The 18,319-nt window shown below is 37.0% G+C and overlaps 1 protein-coding gene across 2 annotated transcripts; it reads left to right on the plus strand.

The window, feature by feature from the left end:
• The first annotated feature begins 59 nt into the window (after positions 1-59).
• On the plus strand, positions 60-17,465 carry LOC128238259 (cell division cycle 5-like protein). Of its 2 annotated transcripts, none has more exons than XM_052953975.1 (19): positions 60-194; positions 1,744-1,847; positions 2,281-2,442; positions 2,640-2,761; positions 3,814-3,961; positions 5,656-5,732; positions 6,369-6,472; positions 8,104-8,183; positions 8,779-8,854; positions 9,176-9,343; positions 10,295-10,472; positions 10,726-10,859; positions 11,188-11,368; positions 11,718-11,842; positions 12,375-12,575; positions 12,792-12,989; positions 13,729-13,812; positions 15,769-15,897; positions 16,206-17,465. In XM_052953975.1, exons 1-19 carry the CDS (start codon positions 150-152, stop codon positions 16,308-16,310), a joined length of 2,421 nt encoding a protein of 806 aa, XP_052809935.1. In that variant the 5' UTR covers positions 60-149; the 3' UTR covers positions 16,311-17,465. The 2 variants fall into 2 exon arrangements, with proteins under 2 accessions (XP_052809935.1, XP_052809936.1); XM_052953976.1 differs by having other exon boundaries at positions 11,191-11,368.
• The last annotated feature ends 854 nt before the right edge of the window (positions 17,466-18,319 follow it).

The raw sequence follows: 18,319 nt of genomic DNA on the forward strand, positions 1-18,319 counted from the left end.
TCAAAATCTATAAAACATGATTGCATCCGCATTTTAAAACCAACCGGTTTACTCATTAGGCATTACAGAAATCAAAGCAACCATCGTAGTGAAAACGCTTCTTTTCTTAATCATATTTTTGCTTTTGAAAACACCAAAACGCTAGAAAGATGCCGCGTATTATGATTAAAGGGGGTGTGTGGAGAAATACGGAAGTAAGTTTACGCCGCATGTTTGTCATTTTTATTGTTGTTTTAAAAACAAAAGGAAAGATCGAATGCTATATTCTGCTATATGCAATATCCTCTATTTTCTTACTTTCCTCCTACTTTTTAAAAAAAATTCGTTGAAAATGTGTTTGTCAATCAGTTAAACGAGGTACTGTATGTTTACATCACAAATTTGCACTGATGACAACATTTTGTTACACCGCCAAAACACATTCACACACAATTTTTCGGTCATATATACAGTACACTCCACGCGGAACTACCACTTTCCTCGGTCACTCCGAGGGTTTTTTAATTTATCGCGGACTCCTGCCAAGTACGTAACCTTTTTCCTCGCTAAAATTCACCATTTTCGCCGAGTTGCTCGTTTTCCGCCAAGGGTTTTATTGCCAGTAAATGGTAAATGGTAAACTGGCAATAAAACCCTCGGCGGAAAACGAGCAACTCGGCGATTTTTTTTTAAAAAGTAGGAGGAAAGTAAGAATATAGAGGATATTGCATATAGCAGAATATAGCATTCGATCTTTCCTTTTGTTTCCAAAAGTGTTTTGTCATCGTGGATGTTTTAAATTAATTGATTTGAATTACCACCTTTTAGTCTTGAAACCCCTGCAATTATTATAATTATGTACATCATACATGCCATATTTCTGAGAGGCTCCCCAGGGGATTTTGATCTGAATTCCAGTGGGTTTTGATATTAGGCCAGGAGATTTTTACTCACCAAAATTAAGTGCAATATCAACATTTTTAATAAAAGACTAAATACAGAAATCTGAACGAGTAATTAATTACATTTATTTATTTCTCTATTATACATACAATATTAGTGATGTTCCGATGATCAATTATAATCGAAAATTGATTGGTTGGGACTGATATTGGCGACAATTGATTGTATTTGGTCAATATCGATCATTGATTCAACTGGCAAGTTGTTTTTCTTCTTTCTTCTCATTATTTGCATTGGCTTAATTTCCGCCTTTGAGTTGTTTTTTTTCATTTGGAAGTGTTCAGTTGTTATCGTTAACATGACCATATGGCCGAAACCAACAATAACACTAAATTACTTCAAACATACACATAACATAAGCATAGTTTATAAATATATAATATAATAAAAAATACAATTCATGTATTGTCAAAAACCGATTGTTCTATCGATTATTGGTTACTTGAATGGAACTGATTATTGAAAGTCAAACTGGAACCAATTTCCAGCACTATACAGTATAAGAATGAATAACACATTATACGGTAACATCAATTCATAGCATATATGTAAGACATCATCATTATTATATATATATATATAAAGAAAAACAAGTTTTTGTGAATTTACAGTACTAGAATGTTTATAAACTTAGCACATTAAATTTTAAAGCACTGATTAAGAAAATAAAAAGTTATCATTCATTAAATAATTCCAGCAACACACTCTTATTACAACAATTTTTGGAGGGGGATATGGCATGTATGGTACATAAAACAAAGTTGTTGACTCATTTTCAACTCATTACATGATATTTTGTAGGATGAGATTCTGAAGGCAGCTGTGATGAAATATGGCAAAAATCAGTGGGCACGTATCGCTTCTCTTCTTCACAGAAAGTCGGCCAAACAGTGCAAAGCCAGATGGTAGGATTAGAAATATTAACCTAACTTGTATATAGTTCTGTTCAATTAAGGCTGTTTCTCTATTTCCTGTATGTTTTTCAAAACATATATACCGTACAGTTTTATAATTTATGGCACTTAGTATTTTGTATCTCTGTTTGAAAATTGAGCTACCAGTGTATGGTTAATTCATATTACAGGAACACGTACAAAAATTGACCAGTGGACTAGAAGATCTGTTGACATGCATATTATATTATTGTTTCAAGTCTACAAACGCGTTCTGGTGAATAAGGTTGAAAAAATGTTGACCGTTTGTCAATCAGTATTTTGTAGCTTAAAATTTCCATAAATGGAATTGTTCACAGACAACCAAAGAAACAAACCAATAAGGGTTTATCTTACGTCATAAAAAATATGCACAACTTCAGTATATTATACTTGATTCATGCAGGTATGAGTGGCTTGACCCTAGCATCAAGAAGACAGAATGGAGTCGTGAGGAAGAGGAGAAACTGCTTCACCTGGCCAAGCTGATGCCCACACAGTGGAGAACTATCGCTCCCATAGTTGGCCGCACCGCTGCACAGTGTCTAGAGCACTATGAATACTTGCTGTAAGTTCTATTCAACTTTTTATTTACTTGAATTATGAAAGCATTATTCCCATTGAAAGGGAAGAATGAAAACAGATACCCTTTGCCAGTGTTTTTTTTTAAAAAGAGTTTGCATGTAGTTGCAAGTGTACATAATGTTCATGGCATGCTGGTTATATATGTTACACATACACATCTGTTGTTTGTGGTTTTGCCAGTGACAAAGCCCAGAACCGTGATGAGAGTGAAGATGACCCGCGTCGACTCAAGCCTGGAGAGATCGACCCAAATGCAGAGGCCAAGCCTGCCAAACCTGACCCCGTTGACATGGATGAAGATGGTAGTCATCCTTCGATGTTCTCTAAGTTATAAAATGCATTATTTATCAAATTATTTATGCTGTCAAAATATTCTATTCCTTATGTTCTATTGTTGTTCTTATGCACTCAAAGAGATATGTTGGTTCGAATATAGCATAAACAGTAAATTTTGAAGATGTAGTTATACTGCCATGTTCTCTAATTTTAAAATGTATAACTCATCTAATTGCCATATATAAACATTAATTAGCCGCCACTAATCCAATGTCAATGACACTTCTGCAAATGAATTTTCCAATACACAGCATTAATTACATACTGAAGTTTATGGAGAAATACAATGGCCTCAGATATTTCCATCATCAAATCATTTGTATTGATTTCAATTTTAATTTTTAAAGTGCACAGACTTCTTTTTTATGAACCAATATTTTCATTGCATTTTGCCTGGTTTTCTTTTTAAATTTTAATCATGTGTGACAATTAAACAAATGGTAAGTGTTTGACTCTAAATGAACGTGTCAAGTGTGTAAAATTATTAGAAAACATTCATTGTACAAGAAGTGTTGCCAAGGAATTTAACTGTGGACAGACACAAGTCAATTTCTTGCTTAAGCGTAAGCTTGAAAATGTGGAGCAATATGTGAGCAATGATAATCCAAACGCTTGTCACTATTAAACATTTGCCCTACAGTGCTCAAAGAGTGACATGCTGGACATGATAATGTCGGTACAGGATTTTTTCATGCACTTTAGATTAGAGACTGATGTAAAGCAAATGAAAATGACAGATTACTTTAAAAAGTGAACTTGATGTAGTTGTGTATGTAATCGTGGACTGAGTTTGGGGATTCTTTGTTGTTTTTGCTATTTACAGCACACATGTATGTATGAAGATTTATTTACTGTATTCTATTTATAATTTTGGAATAAAGTTATTTACTTATCTTATCTACATTTGTATATAAACTTCTACATTGAAGATGATAATTAGACAGCCATTTTGACCTTTTTCCAAAGGTGGCCACTTAATACAGGTTTGACTGTAACCACTTTACTGTCATTCTCTTAGAACTGGAGATGTTGTCTGAGGCGCGCGCAAGGCTGGCAAACACACAGGGTAAGAAAGCAAAGAGGAAAGCTCGGGAGAAACAGCTAGAGGAGGCTAGACGGCTCGCCGCGCTGCAGAAACGCAGAGAACTCAGAGCTGCTGGCATAGAGTAAGTGATATAAGTACAACATAGTGATTGTTTATTAAGTTTTATAGAAGTCCTAAACATCCAAAAATGTACCAAGAGGTAAGAGTTTTGAAAGCATTTAAACTTTTGTTTGGAGGAAGGGTTTTCATTTTTGTTAGCATAGTGCATTTTCTGAGTCATTCAGACTGCTTCCTGTAAAACATTTAAAAGATCTGTATAGCATCCCTTTTACATAACAGAGTTCACACAGACATGAACAGTACATGAATTTCAGGCTGCTGGATGAAAAGTCCTTGAATTTGCAATAAAAACTTGAACTTTTATGTTGCCTTAAAAACTGCTTCAAAAGTGCTTGTTTTTTGGAAATAGACCTTAAATTTCGTTGTTCTGTTCAAAATTAAGTGACTTGTAAAAAATGCTTTACATAAAAGTTTAAACTTAGAGGAAGCTTTGCTAGTAACTCTTTACCATTCAAATCTGTTGGTGAGTGTGACTGTACGGTATGGTATGTGTTTAAGACTCTGGTGGTACCAATTACATGAGCACTGGTTCAGCATATTTCTGTTTCCAGTTTCTTTTTGCTGAAAATGTCACTGAAAATGTCTTGCATTTTGAACAAAAAGTGGCTTCTTGCCATGATTGATTATGAAAATAAACACAAAGCTATGTCTAAACATTATATAAGAGTTATTGACATCAGTCTAATTGGCGAGTCTGCCCTGAAATCTTACTCAAAGTTGAAAAAACACAAGATAAATCTGCCTACTAGTTATATTATTGACATGTTTATCATTCCACCATCGCCAAAGCGGTCAGTCCAATCTGCTCCAGTTTTAACAATACAAATGTCATGCTTTCCATAACGCCTCAGCCGTCAGTTCTTATTGCTCTGGACAACTAAATGTTGGACAGGTTACTATGTTCCAATTTTTATGCCCCCACAAAGTGGCGGCATATAGGGTTGCCCTTGTCCGTACGTACGTCTGTCTGTCTGTACGTACGTACGTCCCGAAGATTGTTTCCGATCTAATTCTTGAAAACCGTTTGTCCAATCCTCACCAAACTTTAAACACATGTTTGTGACCATAATATCTTGATCAAGTTCGATAGTCATGGAAATCGCTTTAGTCATTTAGGAGTTACGGCCCTTTTTTGCCAAAAATACTTCAAAAATATATGTTTCCAATCTAATTCTTGAAAACTGTTTGTCCAATCCTCACCAAACTTTAAACACATGTTTGTGACCATAATATCTTGATCAAGTTCGATAGTCATGGAAATCGCTTTAGTCATTTAGGAGTTACGGCCCTTTTTTGCCAAAAATACTTCAAAAATATATGTTTCCAATCTAATTCTTGAAAAGTATGTGTCCAATGTGGATCCAACAAGTTTTTTCCTGCCTGAATGGCGCCATATAACCTATACAGTCTTGCGATGCCGTAAAACCCAACTCAACTCAACTTATCCTATATGTGCAGATTATCCTGAATAATCATTATGGCTTATTTTCTGTGACAAAAAATCGAAGTGGGGGCATCCGTGTCCTATGGACACATTTCTAGTTTGTCATAGCTTGCCAAATATGTAATTTTAATAGCTTATTATTTAAGTCCTTGAAAATCAAATAGAGATCCTTGAAAACTCCTGGAATTTTACAAGTCTGGCTGTATGAACCGTGCATGACAAGTAAATTGAGTATTCACATCTTATTTCAGGATCAAGAAGAAACAAAGAAGGAGGAGAGGGGTGGACTACAATGCTGAAGTTCCATTTGAGAAAAAACCTGCACCAGGTACGTTTCTGAATTTTTACACACTTTAAGCTTGTCTGTTTTTTTAAAGATATAAAGTTGATGGTGTCTGCTGCGATATCTTACAACTTTTTTACCATTGGACATAATGCAAAAACTTATCAAGATATTCAAATGAAAGTTGATAAACAAGTTGCAAGGAACAATATGCAAATGTGAAGACCATTATGACTCTAGCTTAAATTGAAAATGAAACAGACAAGTGGTGGCGTTAGCTTTGCAGTGCTTTTTTAAGTATGATTATACTATAAGTTCATGTATAAAGAATGAGGTTATTATGCTCATTATAATTATGGTGATTAAGTTAATGTATGAATGAAAACAAAAGAAACATGGTACTTGTGCCAGGACAGGTGTACGGAGGGTCTGCAGAGCGGACAGAGAGTCTAGTTTAGAGAAAAAACAGCAGTAAATTTATTTTATATCAAGTACTGTTTCTTTGATATGTAAAGTTCACTGACAGGCTCTGCTGTAGATGTTGCTCTTGATTCAAAAATCACCTAGTGGTTTTGGACAGATCAAAAGCCAATATCATTTGATACTTCAAGACCTTGAAATTTCATTTGCAAACTGTAGTAATTATGCATTATATAAGCATCAATTTATTTTATATTTTAGGATTCCATGACACCTCACAGGAGCATTACGACCCACTGGACCCGAACTACAAGCGCCTTCGTCAGCAGGATATGGATGGAGGGAGGAGGGACACAAAAGAAGAGGTGAGCTGGGGGCAGGGCATTCAAGCCTAGGACAGGGCATTCAAGCATACAGATTAAGGACAGGACAGTAAAATTGGTAACATGACTTACTGGTCGAGGCCTGGTCATTAGGTTGGTGTTGGGAAAGGGCATTTCAGCTGGAGTAGGGCTTTCAAACTTGTGGCAATGCGTTCAAGCTGGGAACGGCATTCAAGCTTGATACTGGGCATTTAAGCTTGGGGCAGGGCATTCAAGCTGGGGGAAAGGACATTGAAGCTGGGGAAGGGGCATCTAATCTGTGGATAGGGCATTAAGGTTGGGGATAGGGCATTCAGGGTCAGGAACTGTCATCTAAGCTAGGGATAGGGCATTCAGGCTGGGGAAAGGGCATCTAAGCTGGGAAAAGGGCATTCAGGGCTGGGATAAGGCATCTAAGATGGGGAAAGGGCATTGAAGCTGCGAAAGGGCATTCAACCTTTGGGCAGGTCATTCAAGCTGGGAAGGACATTCAAGCTGGGGAAAGGGTATTCAAGCTGAGGACATGGCATTGAAGTTGGGGAAAGGGCAATTAGGCTAGAAACATTTTTCCACCTGAGAAAGGGCATTTAGGCAGGGAAAAGGCATTCTGGCTGTAATGGCCTTTCCAGCTTGGATCAGCATTCAAACTGGGGACACAGCATTCAAGTCGGGGTAAGGGTATTCAAGCTGGGGAAAGGGCATTCAGGCTGGGAATGGTATTTAGGCTTGAGGCAGGTCATTCAAGTAAGGAAAAGGCATTCATGCTGGGAACAGGCTGAATATTCAGGCTGGTGCAGGACAGTCAAACCGGAAACAGCATTCAAGCTTTGGACAGGGCATTCAAGCGCGGGAATGAGAATTCAAGCTGGAAACAGCATTCAAGCTTTAGACTGATCATTCAAGCTAGGGAAAGGCATTCAGACTGGGGCAGTGAATTCAAGCTTGGGATTTATGGTATTTAGGCTGGGGAAAGGGCATTCAGTCTGGGGAAGGGCATTCAGGATGGGGAAAGTGCATTCAGTCTGGGGAACGGGCACTCAGGCTGGGGGAGGGCATTTAGTCTGGGGAAGAGCATTCAGGCTGGGGAAAGGGCATTCAGGCACAGACGGGACATTCAGGCTAGGGTGGGACATTTGAGCTTGGAGCATGGCATTCAGACTTAGAGTAGTATATTGAAGTATAGGGTAATGCAAACTACAAGCTTCTTAAACAGTAGGAGATGGTCAGGAGGATAGGAGGTACTGTAGATGACTTTAATTTCATGAGGGTTTTATATTCGCAAAATTAACTCTTGTCATCAATTTAGATCTTTGTTCAATTGTAATATATGAAAACATAGTAGCATGAGGAAGTGACTCATAGTCATTATGGTGTAATTAACAAAACCTCAAGTACATGAACAAAATAAAAATCACTAATTACTGTAATATGTTCTACTCATTATCACAATGTATCTCAGGTACATTGTAATTAGCATTTGATTTCTTGGAAATTTGGAAATGGTCATAATAACTTTTTAACAGACAAATTACACAGAGACCCATACTATTCTTTAGGTTTATAATGTAAGTGTACATTTGAAATCGTTTGAAGACGTTTAGACATAGTAGACTAGTAAATATCTCTCTTTCTAGCGTGATAGGAGGAAGGACAAGGACAAGCAGAAGAAGAGGAAGGAGAGTGATCTTCCCGGTCTTATTGCTGGACAGAGCAAGTAGGGCATATTTTTGACCTGCTATTTTGATTTACAAATGTCAATAGGTTGGTTGGTCTGTCCATTGATTGGTCAGTCGGTAGACCATGTTTTGTTTGGCCTGGGATCATGAAACAACACAGTTAGGTTTTAGTTGACCAGTTGATGACCCCTTTCAATATTGATGTCAATTGGTTAAAGGTCAAGGTCATGGTCAATGCTATTGAGACATTTCTAACTCACAATAAGTCCAGAACTGCTTCACCTAGGACCATAAAACTAATAGATGACCCTTTTTTTAGAGTCAGTAGGTAAAAGGCCATGGTCATGGTTTTTGTTAATGTATATCTTCCTGAAACACTTAAATGCTCTCTAGCAATTGTTTCTGACAAACAAGTGCTCAGGTGTCATAATTAGCTCGACCTCTAAAGAATTAGGAGGGCAATACTACTTGCCCGGGCGTCGGCTTCCGTTAAACTTTTAGGACAAGTTGGAACTTAAACTTATAACTTCAATACCCTCCATTCAATTCAATTCATACTTCAAACATAACCTCTTGTCTTATTCACTGATATATATGATTAAACCCATGATTTATAATAACACCCATTTTCAGCTTCCAAGAGCCTGTGAAGAAACGGAGTAAGCTTGTTTTGCCTGCACCCCAGATTTCTGAGTCTGAACTGGAAGAGGTATGGGGTTTCAATGTTTAAATATATTGTACTTATTAGCCTTTGCTGCACACATTTGATGGGAAAGTTTGATTGGTCTGAAAGTTTATTCATTATGACACCTTATACCATAATTAAAACTAATGCAGAATGCAAAGCATTAAACAAATTTGCTATGGAATTCACACATGTGCATATAGTTAGTGGTATTCAGGTTTATGTACCAAAGTCATGTTTCTTTATGTGCAAACATTTCTTTAGTCCAAAACTATTTGCAAATAAAATTTGTGATTTGTTGTAAGAAACTGCTAAAACTATGTGATGTAACAATCCCTTCTACAGGTTGTAAAGGTGGGTTACGCGAGTGAGAATGCCCGGGCCCAGGCAGAGGAATCTGGAGCCCAGAATGGGGCAACAGCCAGTCTGCTGCAGGACTATAGTGTCACCCCAGGATCCAATGCCCTGCGAACCCCCCGTACACCCGCCCTGGCATCAGATGTCCTCATGCAGGTATGATATTCAAATTTAAGGTGATTATGAATAGGCAACATAAAGGTATTATTCTTGGTGGCATTGGCGTTAGAGAGGGTGTCAATTCCATCTTATAAATCTGGTAAGGATGAAACTTGGTGACATTGTTTGTTGGCATAATGTCTAAGTCAAATTTCATTGTGAGATAAATTTGCCCCAGTTAGACCTTTTATTATGCCCCCACAAAGTGGCGGCATATAGGGTTGTACGTCTGTCCGTACGTACGTACGTACGTACGTCCCGAAGATTGTTTCCGATCTAATTCTTGAAAACCGTTTGTCCAATCCTCACCAAACTTTAAACACATGTTTGTGACCATAATATCTTGATCAAGTTCGATAGTCATGGAAATCGCTTTAGTCATTTAGGAGTTACAGCCCTTTTTTGCCAAAAATACTTCAAAAATATATGTTTCCAATCTAATTCTTGAAAAGTATGTGTCCAATCTTCACCAAACTTTACATACATGATTGTGACCATAATGTCTTGATCAAGTTCGATAGCCATGGAAATCGCTTTTGTCATTTAGGAGTTACGGCCCTTTATTTGCAAAAATAGACTTGAAAAATACGTCCCGAAGATTGTTTCCGATCTAATTCTTGCAAACTGTTTGTCCAATCCTCACCAAACTTTAAACACATGTTTGTGACCATAATATCTTGATCAAGTTCGATAGTCATGGAAATCGCTTTAGTCATTTAGGAGTTACGGCCCTTTTTTGCCAAAAATACTTCAAAAATCATTATGGCTTATTTTCTGTGACAAAAAACCGAAGTGGGGGCATCCGTGTCCTATGGACACATTTCTAGTGTTCCATTTACAATGATAAATTACAATAACTTTTCTGATCTGTGCATGTTACAATTATGAAAATCACATGAAAATGAACCTGATATCTCAATATCAATTCCTGTACCCTAATTCTTCCAGGAAGCCCAAAACATCATGGCACTGACAAACGTGGACACGCCCCTGAAGGGGGGCCTGAATGCTCCCCTACATGAGTCAGACTTCAGTGGTGTCACCCCACAACAGAGAATGATGGCCACTCCCAACACTGTCCTGGGCACACCCTTCCGGACTCCGGGGCAAATGGGCGAGGAGGGAGGTAGCTTGATTCAATTATAATAAAAAAAGAATGAATCTGTAGTTAAGGTTTTATAACGTTTGAAATCATTTGCGCAGGATGTGATGGGTGACAGTGGTTTAAAGAAAGAAGACTCTGATCAATTATGTTGTTGTTGGTAACACTTAGATTTGCCAGACAATTTAATAAAGAATTTATCAAAATTATAGAATGGCTTTATATGCATTCAGAAACATATTGACCATTTACTACAATTTATGTTAATATTCCCCAGGAATGACACCCCATGGTATGACCCCCCTGGTTGGACAGAATGGTCAGCCTGGATTGACCCCGGGCAGAACACCCATGAGGGACAAACTTAACATCAATCAGATGGATGATTTCGAGGGGGGCACGTTTGAACAGGTAAATGTTTGTATGATTTTAAATTAACTAGTTCTGTATTCATTCAACTTGAATGCCCATCGATTTATTGTTTGATTTTGTGTTTTACTCACAATGATTATACTTTTAAATATTTGTACTTAAACACCTCGAATTCTTCACTTATTGAGTAATTAAGAAGCAAGAAATCATTCTTTTATAGAAAACACTATGTTAACAATTTTAACAGGTCATGAAAGATGCATATTCTTCACAAAACCTTTGCATTTACCTGTCCACTAATGGTTCTGACAATTTGTATGTATCTTTAATGGTTATAACATTTTCTTTGCTATGTCTATCTTTGCAGCAGGATCCGCGTGACCAGTTACGTCGTGGATTGGCGGGTCTGCCAACACCTAAGAATGACTTTGAGATTCTGGTTCCTGAGGATATGAACGAGGACGGAGATGAGGCTGGGGACCAGCATAGATACATCGAGGATCAGGCGGATATAGACAACCGGTCTGAGGCTGACCGCAGGGCTAGATGTGAGTGGCCTGAATGGTTTAAAAAAATGTTTAACTGACATGCATGTTAAAATTCAAGCTTCCATATTATTGAAATTTCATGCTTTACATCACTGGAAACTTAAACCTTAACCATAGCTCATAAAAACATACAGGGTATTCAAATGAAACTTGGTACACATGTTTCCACAGGAAATGTTGAGCAAGTACCATAATTCTTGCTATAATAATTGTTTTGTAATTTTTGACTGAAAAAACAAACCGACCAGCATTTGCATTGGCTCCGCAGCACTCTTGTTAAGTTACAAATTGCATTTGATGAAACAGGGCTATAAAAACATGTCTCTTTTATCCTGACAATCCCTTCCAGTGGAGAAAGAGTTAAAGCTACAGTCGCACGCAGTCCAGAGAAGCCTGCCCAGACCGTACGATGTGAATGACCTTATTCTGCGAGATGTCAGCCCCCAGGACCCCCAACTTACCGATCTACAGAAGGTGGGGCTAATTTTGTTAATTGAGAGCTTTTTTTTGGTAAAGAAATCTTAATATTGTCGAAGAATTCTCCCCATTCTGTTGTAAGCTCTGGGCAAACTTTTCTTTCAAATTGTCAAATGACTGTTGATCTCAATAAACCGTATTACATAAAAGCCCTCTGTTACTTATGTTCTCTTTTTAAGCCACTGTAAGCAAGAATAATTGTAAAGTATAATTAATGATTTATTATGTGCTTTACGGTCATTAATAGAGATTAATCAGTGAAATAAAAATTATATTTTACTGTTTCAATCTCAAGAAATTTCACTTTGTGAAAACCAAAACTAGATATTTCACCCGTGACTATGCCGCGCATGAAATAAATCTTTAAGTGCTTACATGGTAAATTCTATTGTGATCTTACACTGAAACAAACAATTAATCTCTTTATACAATTTATTCCATCACATATGTGTGCATAAATATATTTCTAAAAAGATACTGGTATCTGATTGAAACAGCATATAACATGTAGCCTGTGTTCTCTCTGTAGGCCGAGGAGTTGATTAAGCGTGAGATGTTGATTATGCTGCACCAGGACTCGGCATACAACCCCACCGAGGCCCAGCTGGGGGCGGGGCCTGCAGGGAAGAAGGCCCTTACCACTGGGAAGGGGGTGGCCAATCAGGCAGCTCATATTTCGTACCTCAAGTATCACCCATATGAAAAGGTGACTGAGGATGAAATTGAAATGGTAAGTTGTTGGTATACAGGATTATAAAAGATAAGTTAAATGTTATGATACATTTTAAAAATTCCACTGAAAAAAAAATGTTTCAGCTGTAGTAAAGCATACAATTCGTGAATTTATTCAGGTACTGAATATAAATAGTTGCATTTTCCACTGAAGGGTTTTGAATCCAAAATATACAACTCAGCAATAGATGCATGTGTTATTTTCTTGCCCTAGGCCCGACAGATGCTGCATGAGGAGATGGAGGTGGTCAAGCGGGGGATGGGCCATGGTGACCTCTCTCTTGAGTCGTTCTCCCAGGTGTGGGACGAGTGCTACTCTCAGGTTCTCTTCCTGCCTAGCCAGAACCGATACACACGTGCCAACCTCGCCAGCAAGAAGGACAGGATAGAGTCTCTCGAGAAACGACTTGAGGTGCGTTGAGATTATATTGATAGGTATTTCCTGCCTGGATGCTGTTTATAGGACAGTGAAAAGCAATTGTTGGCTAGCATAAGATTGTCTTAAGTTACTAATTGTTTATTAGTTTATTAAAATAATTGGTGAAAAAGGTATTTTCACGACTTTGTTAATGTCAGCATCATGTTAAATAATCAAAGTTTTCCATGACTCAAGAACAATTAAATATACCATGATATGTGGTACACACGTTCTGAATGACTGGCCTGGTAGTCAATAAGCAACTTTGTGAATATTTTCAACTTAGTGAGAATTTCGTAATTTTTGACATCGATTATCTTAATTTTTGACATCGATTATCTTAATTTTTGACATCGATTATCTTAATTATCCTCTACTCTTCATCAGACTTTTTCATAGGTATATATTGTTTAGATCATTTTCTTGCTTGTTTTCATATTTTTGGTGTACAAACATTGATCGTTTTCTTAAAATTCAAATATTAGAAAAAGGCAATTTTACACAGAGCAGCAAGTCCCATTACTATTTATGTTCCTTGACCAAACGAGCAATACATGTGTGAACAAGCTTCCATCTTTATATATTCATTTTTTGGCTGTAGAATTTTACTAATTGTCTGCAATTCACTAATAGGCCTACATGTTTAATTTACCATTGCTAGCAGTGTTAGCATAAGAAAATTGTTTGAAATGCAAAACCTTTTTTATGAATTGTTTGTGTCATGTGTTTACAGGGCAACAGGTCATTCATGACAAAAGATTCAAAGAAAGCGGCAAAACTTGAAAAGAAACTGAAGATTTTACTTGGAGGCTATCAGGTAATGATTGTTACATTATATACCGTCTACAGCAGTTTTGTATATCTGATGTGTCTTTATACGAAGAGATGTATCTTTTAGAAAATGTAAGATCCTAGAGTAACAGACACAATGTACACGTATGCATTCATTGAGCAAGTATTTGATATCTCATATATTCACATTGCCCTGGTCCTTTTCATAGAAAACAACTGGCATTCATTTAGCATCAACCGGTTGTCATTGTCACATCATTGTTTATTTCATTGCTGTACCATCATTGCAACAACAAGCGCAATGTAATATTAACAGTAGTGAACAAGGTTTCAGATATCCACCATTCTGAGCGTAAAATATACCTGGAATACTTTTAATCATGAATTTAAACAAACAGAGAAAAATGTAAATATAAGGCTTGATTCATGTTTTCCTTGCATTCATGCAGTATGAACGCTTGATTTTTATGCCCCCTTTTGAAAAAAGTGGGGTATATTGTTTTGCACATGTCGGTCGGTCGGTCGGTCTGTCTGTCTGTCGGTCGGTCGGTCGGAATACCAAATGGTTTCCGATCAATAACTTGAGAACGCTTTGACCGAGGGACCTCATACTTGGTATGTGTATTGGTCATCACCAGCAGATGAACCCTATTGATTTTGAGGTCAGTGGGTCAAAGGTCAAGGTCAGTGTGACCTTTACATGAAAAACGGTTTCCGATCAATAACTTGAGAACGCTTTGACCCAGGAACCTCATACTTGGTAGGTGTATTGGTCATGACCAGCAGATGAACCCTATTGATTTTGAGGTCAGTGGGTCAAAGGTCAAGGTCAGTGTGACCTTAACATGAAAAACGGTTTCCGATCAATAACTTGAGAACGCTTTGACCCAGGGACCTCATACTAGGTAGGCTTATTGGTCATGACCAGCAGATGAACCCTATTGATTTTGAGGTCAGTGGGTCAAAGGTCAAGGTCAGTGTGACCTTTACATGAAAAACGGTTTCCGATCAATAACTTGAGAACGCTTTGACCCAGGAACCTCATACTTGGTAGGTGTATTGGTCATGACCAGCAGATGAACCCTATTGATTTTGAGGTCAAAGGTCAAGGTCAGTGTGACCTTAACATGAAAAACGGTTTCCGATCAATAACTTGAGAACGCTTTGACCCAGGGACCTCATACTAGGTAGGCTTATTGGTCATGACCAGCAGATGAACCCTATTGATTTTGAGGTCAGTGGGTCAAAGGTCAAGGTCAGTGTGACTGTAAGCTGAAAAAAGGTTTTCTGATTGTCCATATTTTATTTTCTTATATAGTAGACAGTAGAAATTTATATGTCACTAAATGCATGAGTTGAAGTATCAGTTTTCAGTGAACATCTAGTTTAATTATGCCCCCCTTCGAAGCAGAGGGGTTATATAATTGCTTTGCACATGTCGGTCGGTCTGTTGGAAGACCAAAGCTTGTCCGAGTGATAACTCAACAATTCCCGGACCTATGGTCATCAAACTTGACATGAAGATTAGGTATGACCAGTAGATGACCTGCCTCATATGCATCCAATGACAAATCAGCTGTCATTTCAGTCCATGCATATTTCATTCAATTGTCCAAATATTTCTGGCAACTTGGCGCTCAGGGGGCATAATGTTTGACAAACATCTCTTGTTTAAATCTGGACTTACAAAGCCGTGCCCTAGCATTCATATGTTGAACACACGATCTTTAACTGGATTCCAATACTTCTTTCAGTTTGAGGCATAGGCAATAACACATTTTACACTGATGGCACTTGCAATTTGTAAAAGTTGGAACAGACAATCTTTATAGTTCATAGTCAAAACTTCTGTTAAAAGGCTTAGAGATAAGAAAGTATAAAGTTGATTTAGACAAGTCTTTATGGAATACAATGTTATTAAAAACATGATCATTTAAAATATTAAAATGAATTCCCCATTTTTTATTCTCCTTTATTTCAGTCTCGGAGCCAGGGTCTGTTGAAGCAGGTTACTGAGCTCCACGAGCAGCTGGAACAGACACACGTGGAGCTTACCACGTTTGAAAACCTCCGACAACATGAGATCGGCGCCATACCTAAGAGAATGGAGGTAAGGGGGATTTACCTCAAGTTCTAGTGTTGATTTCAATTTATTCCTTTGTGAGGCGAGAAAGTCCAGGTACACATGTATAATAGTAGTCTTTATAATGTCAAAAATGACTTGAAATTTTTGAAAACTTGACACATATGTTAAAGATTGAAGACAAGTCACTTTATTCTTTTGATAATCATTTTGAAGTTGTGCCCCTTAATAAACTTCCATTGTATTTTAGCAAAGATTTTTTTGAAAGGGTATATGATGGTTTGTTATATATTCACCTTGCTTTGTATTTGATTGTGTGTTTCTGCTATTTCCAGTCCCTGACAGAAGACGTGGTTAGACAGACAGAGAGGGAACGAGAGTTACAGAAGAGATACAGTGATCTGCAGTTCAGAATGTCTTTGTTAAATGCCACCAAATGATTGTTACTGAAAACTTTGAATTTTGTACATAGAAAATTTTATCATCATGGATATCATGAACATTTTGACTGTATGCTGCACAATGCAGTCATTGGATTCAATGCATGTGATACTTCACTGTATGTGACTATGTCTGGAAAAGTGTAAATACTTTTGATTGTAGGATACTGCTGTTTGCAAAGGGAATTAACGTTTCAAGGTTTTGAAACAACTCCAGCAACTAACGTAATTAACTTCATCATTTCCTTCTGAATGATTTAAGTTTTGGGAACATCAAAATACTGCCAGTACCTATGTTGAGTATGGTATCTCGTAACCAACTGCTGAATTTGAATGATTTGCCAGCCCATAACAGGCACAACTACGAATACCAACATGACACTTCAAATGCAACTTCCACCACTGTTTGAAATATTACTTTAAATTTCTTTATTTTTCAACAATTGTGAATCAAGTTATTACACCATTATAATAATCTCTCTCATTGGCACTTGGTTACATGACAATTTGGTCTTGTGTCATGGGGAAAACTGGAGTACCCGCAGGAGACCCATGTGTCTGGCTTGGTGAACCAAACTCACTGAAATATTGCGTGAAACTGCTTTAGTTCTGGAGGTAAGACATGACCTTATAATCATTGCAATGCGAACATGCTTTGTTTAACTGATTAACAAGCATGTTACACTTATTTTATTTGCAAACAGTAGTATAAATACATTGTTCCAAGGGTGAGTTGCTGCCATGGTGTTCCTGTCTGTCACTCGCCCACGAGGCCATTTGTTGTAGCCTCTCCAGGGCCACTTTTTCATGGCAATTTCACAAAAAGACTCAAGTTAGATCTAAACCTCAACTCTTTTTTTCCATATAACATTAAAAGTTATTTAAAATAGTATACATATTTTATCTCTTATTTTTTCTTTGAATGTGTTAATAAACACCTTTTGTTAATATTTCACAGAAAACTAATTCTAGAGCTAAAAATGTACTTGAATAATTACTCAAATACAAAGATATGTACTCAATTTTTCTTTCGAATCTTGAGGTTTTGGAATCAGCATAATCTATGAGAGAATGTCTTTTTTAAAAGAGTAAAAACATGAACAATTTTAAATACTGGTAAATGATATTATGTGATAAAATGAGTTGAGACTGAGATTGATATTTGACTTTTGTATTTTCGTGATATTGGGGCCAGGAGTATGTTGCTGATTTCTACCAAGGATAAATGGTTTCCAACTTATAGTTGCACACAATCATGCTAAACTACATAACTACATTGGTGTAAACTAATGCTCTATTAACAGGTGAACTATGGGTTTATATCCAGAGGATTAAAGTATGTCATAATTGCAACACAATGTAAATGTATTTAAATGATTATGGTAAGGTTCTTGTTTAGTATAGTACAAACCTGATCAGCCTTCTTTGATAACGGGATTAGAAGAAAGACTTTTATTGATAATATCAAATGCTGTCCTGAAAATCCTTGATGTAAGTTATCATAACTGCGTAATATCAAGATTAATCCTTAACAAAATATGTGAAGGTTACATCATAAGGTTATTAGTGTAAGATTTGTTTTCACGCAATGTCAGATAGTATGCGTGTGTCAGAATTAAGGACAAGTAGATATTCCTATTTTGAGTAATCTCCAATGTTGCTATCCTCATGAACACGTGGGTGGTTTGTCAATTGCTTGGACTGTTTTCTACTTAACCCAGGTCTAGCCTTACTTAACAAACACCTTATGGTGACATGGGTGGGACAATGCAACCAAGACTGATACTTGGTCTATTTATAAGAAGCTTTTTTGGGTTCTGATTTATGACTTCATTTATTAATTTATCTCACCTATTACAGCATGGGACGAAAACCGAAATAATGGACTTGAGTCAATCTGAATCTATCAATTTCATTTAATTTTCAACAACTAAACTTTTGTACAGCAATAAATTGTTTCATCTCAGTGTTCATGAAATACTATTTTCTATGGTACATTTACTTTATTG

Source organism: Mya arenaria, chromosome 6, assembly GCF_026914265.1.
Source record: "Mya arenaria isolate MELC-2E11 chromosome 6, ASM2691426v1".
In the NCBI taxonomy this organism is placed as follows: domain Eukaryota; kingdom Metazoa; phylum Mollusca; class Bivalvia; order Myida; family Myidae; genus Mya; species Mya arenaria.

Bases quoted from the DNA above. Each gene is read 5' to 3' on its own strand.
- LOC128238259 (XM_052953975.1), top strand. From the start codon at position 150: ATGCCGCGTATTATGATTAAAGGGGGTGTGTGGAGAAATACGGAA. The intron at 2,443-2,639 runs GTAAGTTCTATT...TGGTTTTGCCAG, and splicing joins GAGCACTATGAATACTTGCT to TGACAAAGCCCAGAACCGTG. The intron at 11,369-11,717 runs GTGAGTGGCCTG...AATCCCTTCCAG, and splicing joins GGCTGACCGCAGGGCTAGAT to TGGAGAAAGAGTTAAAGCTA.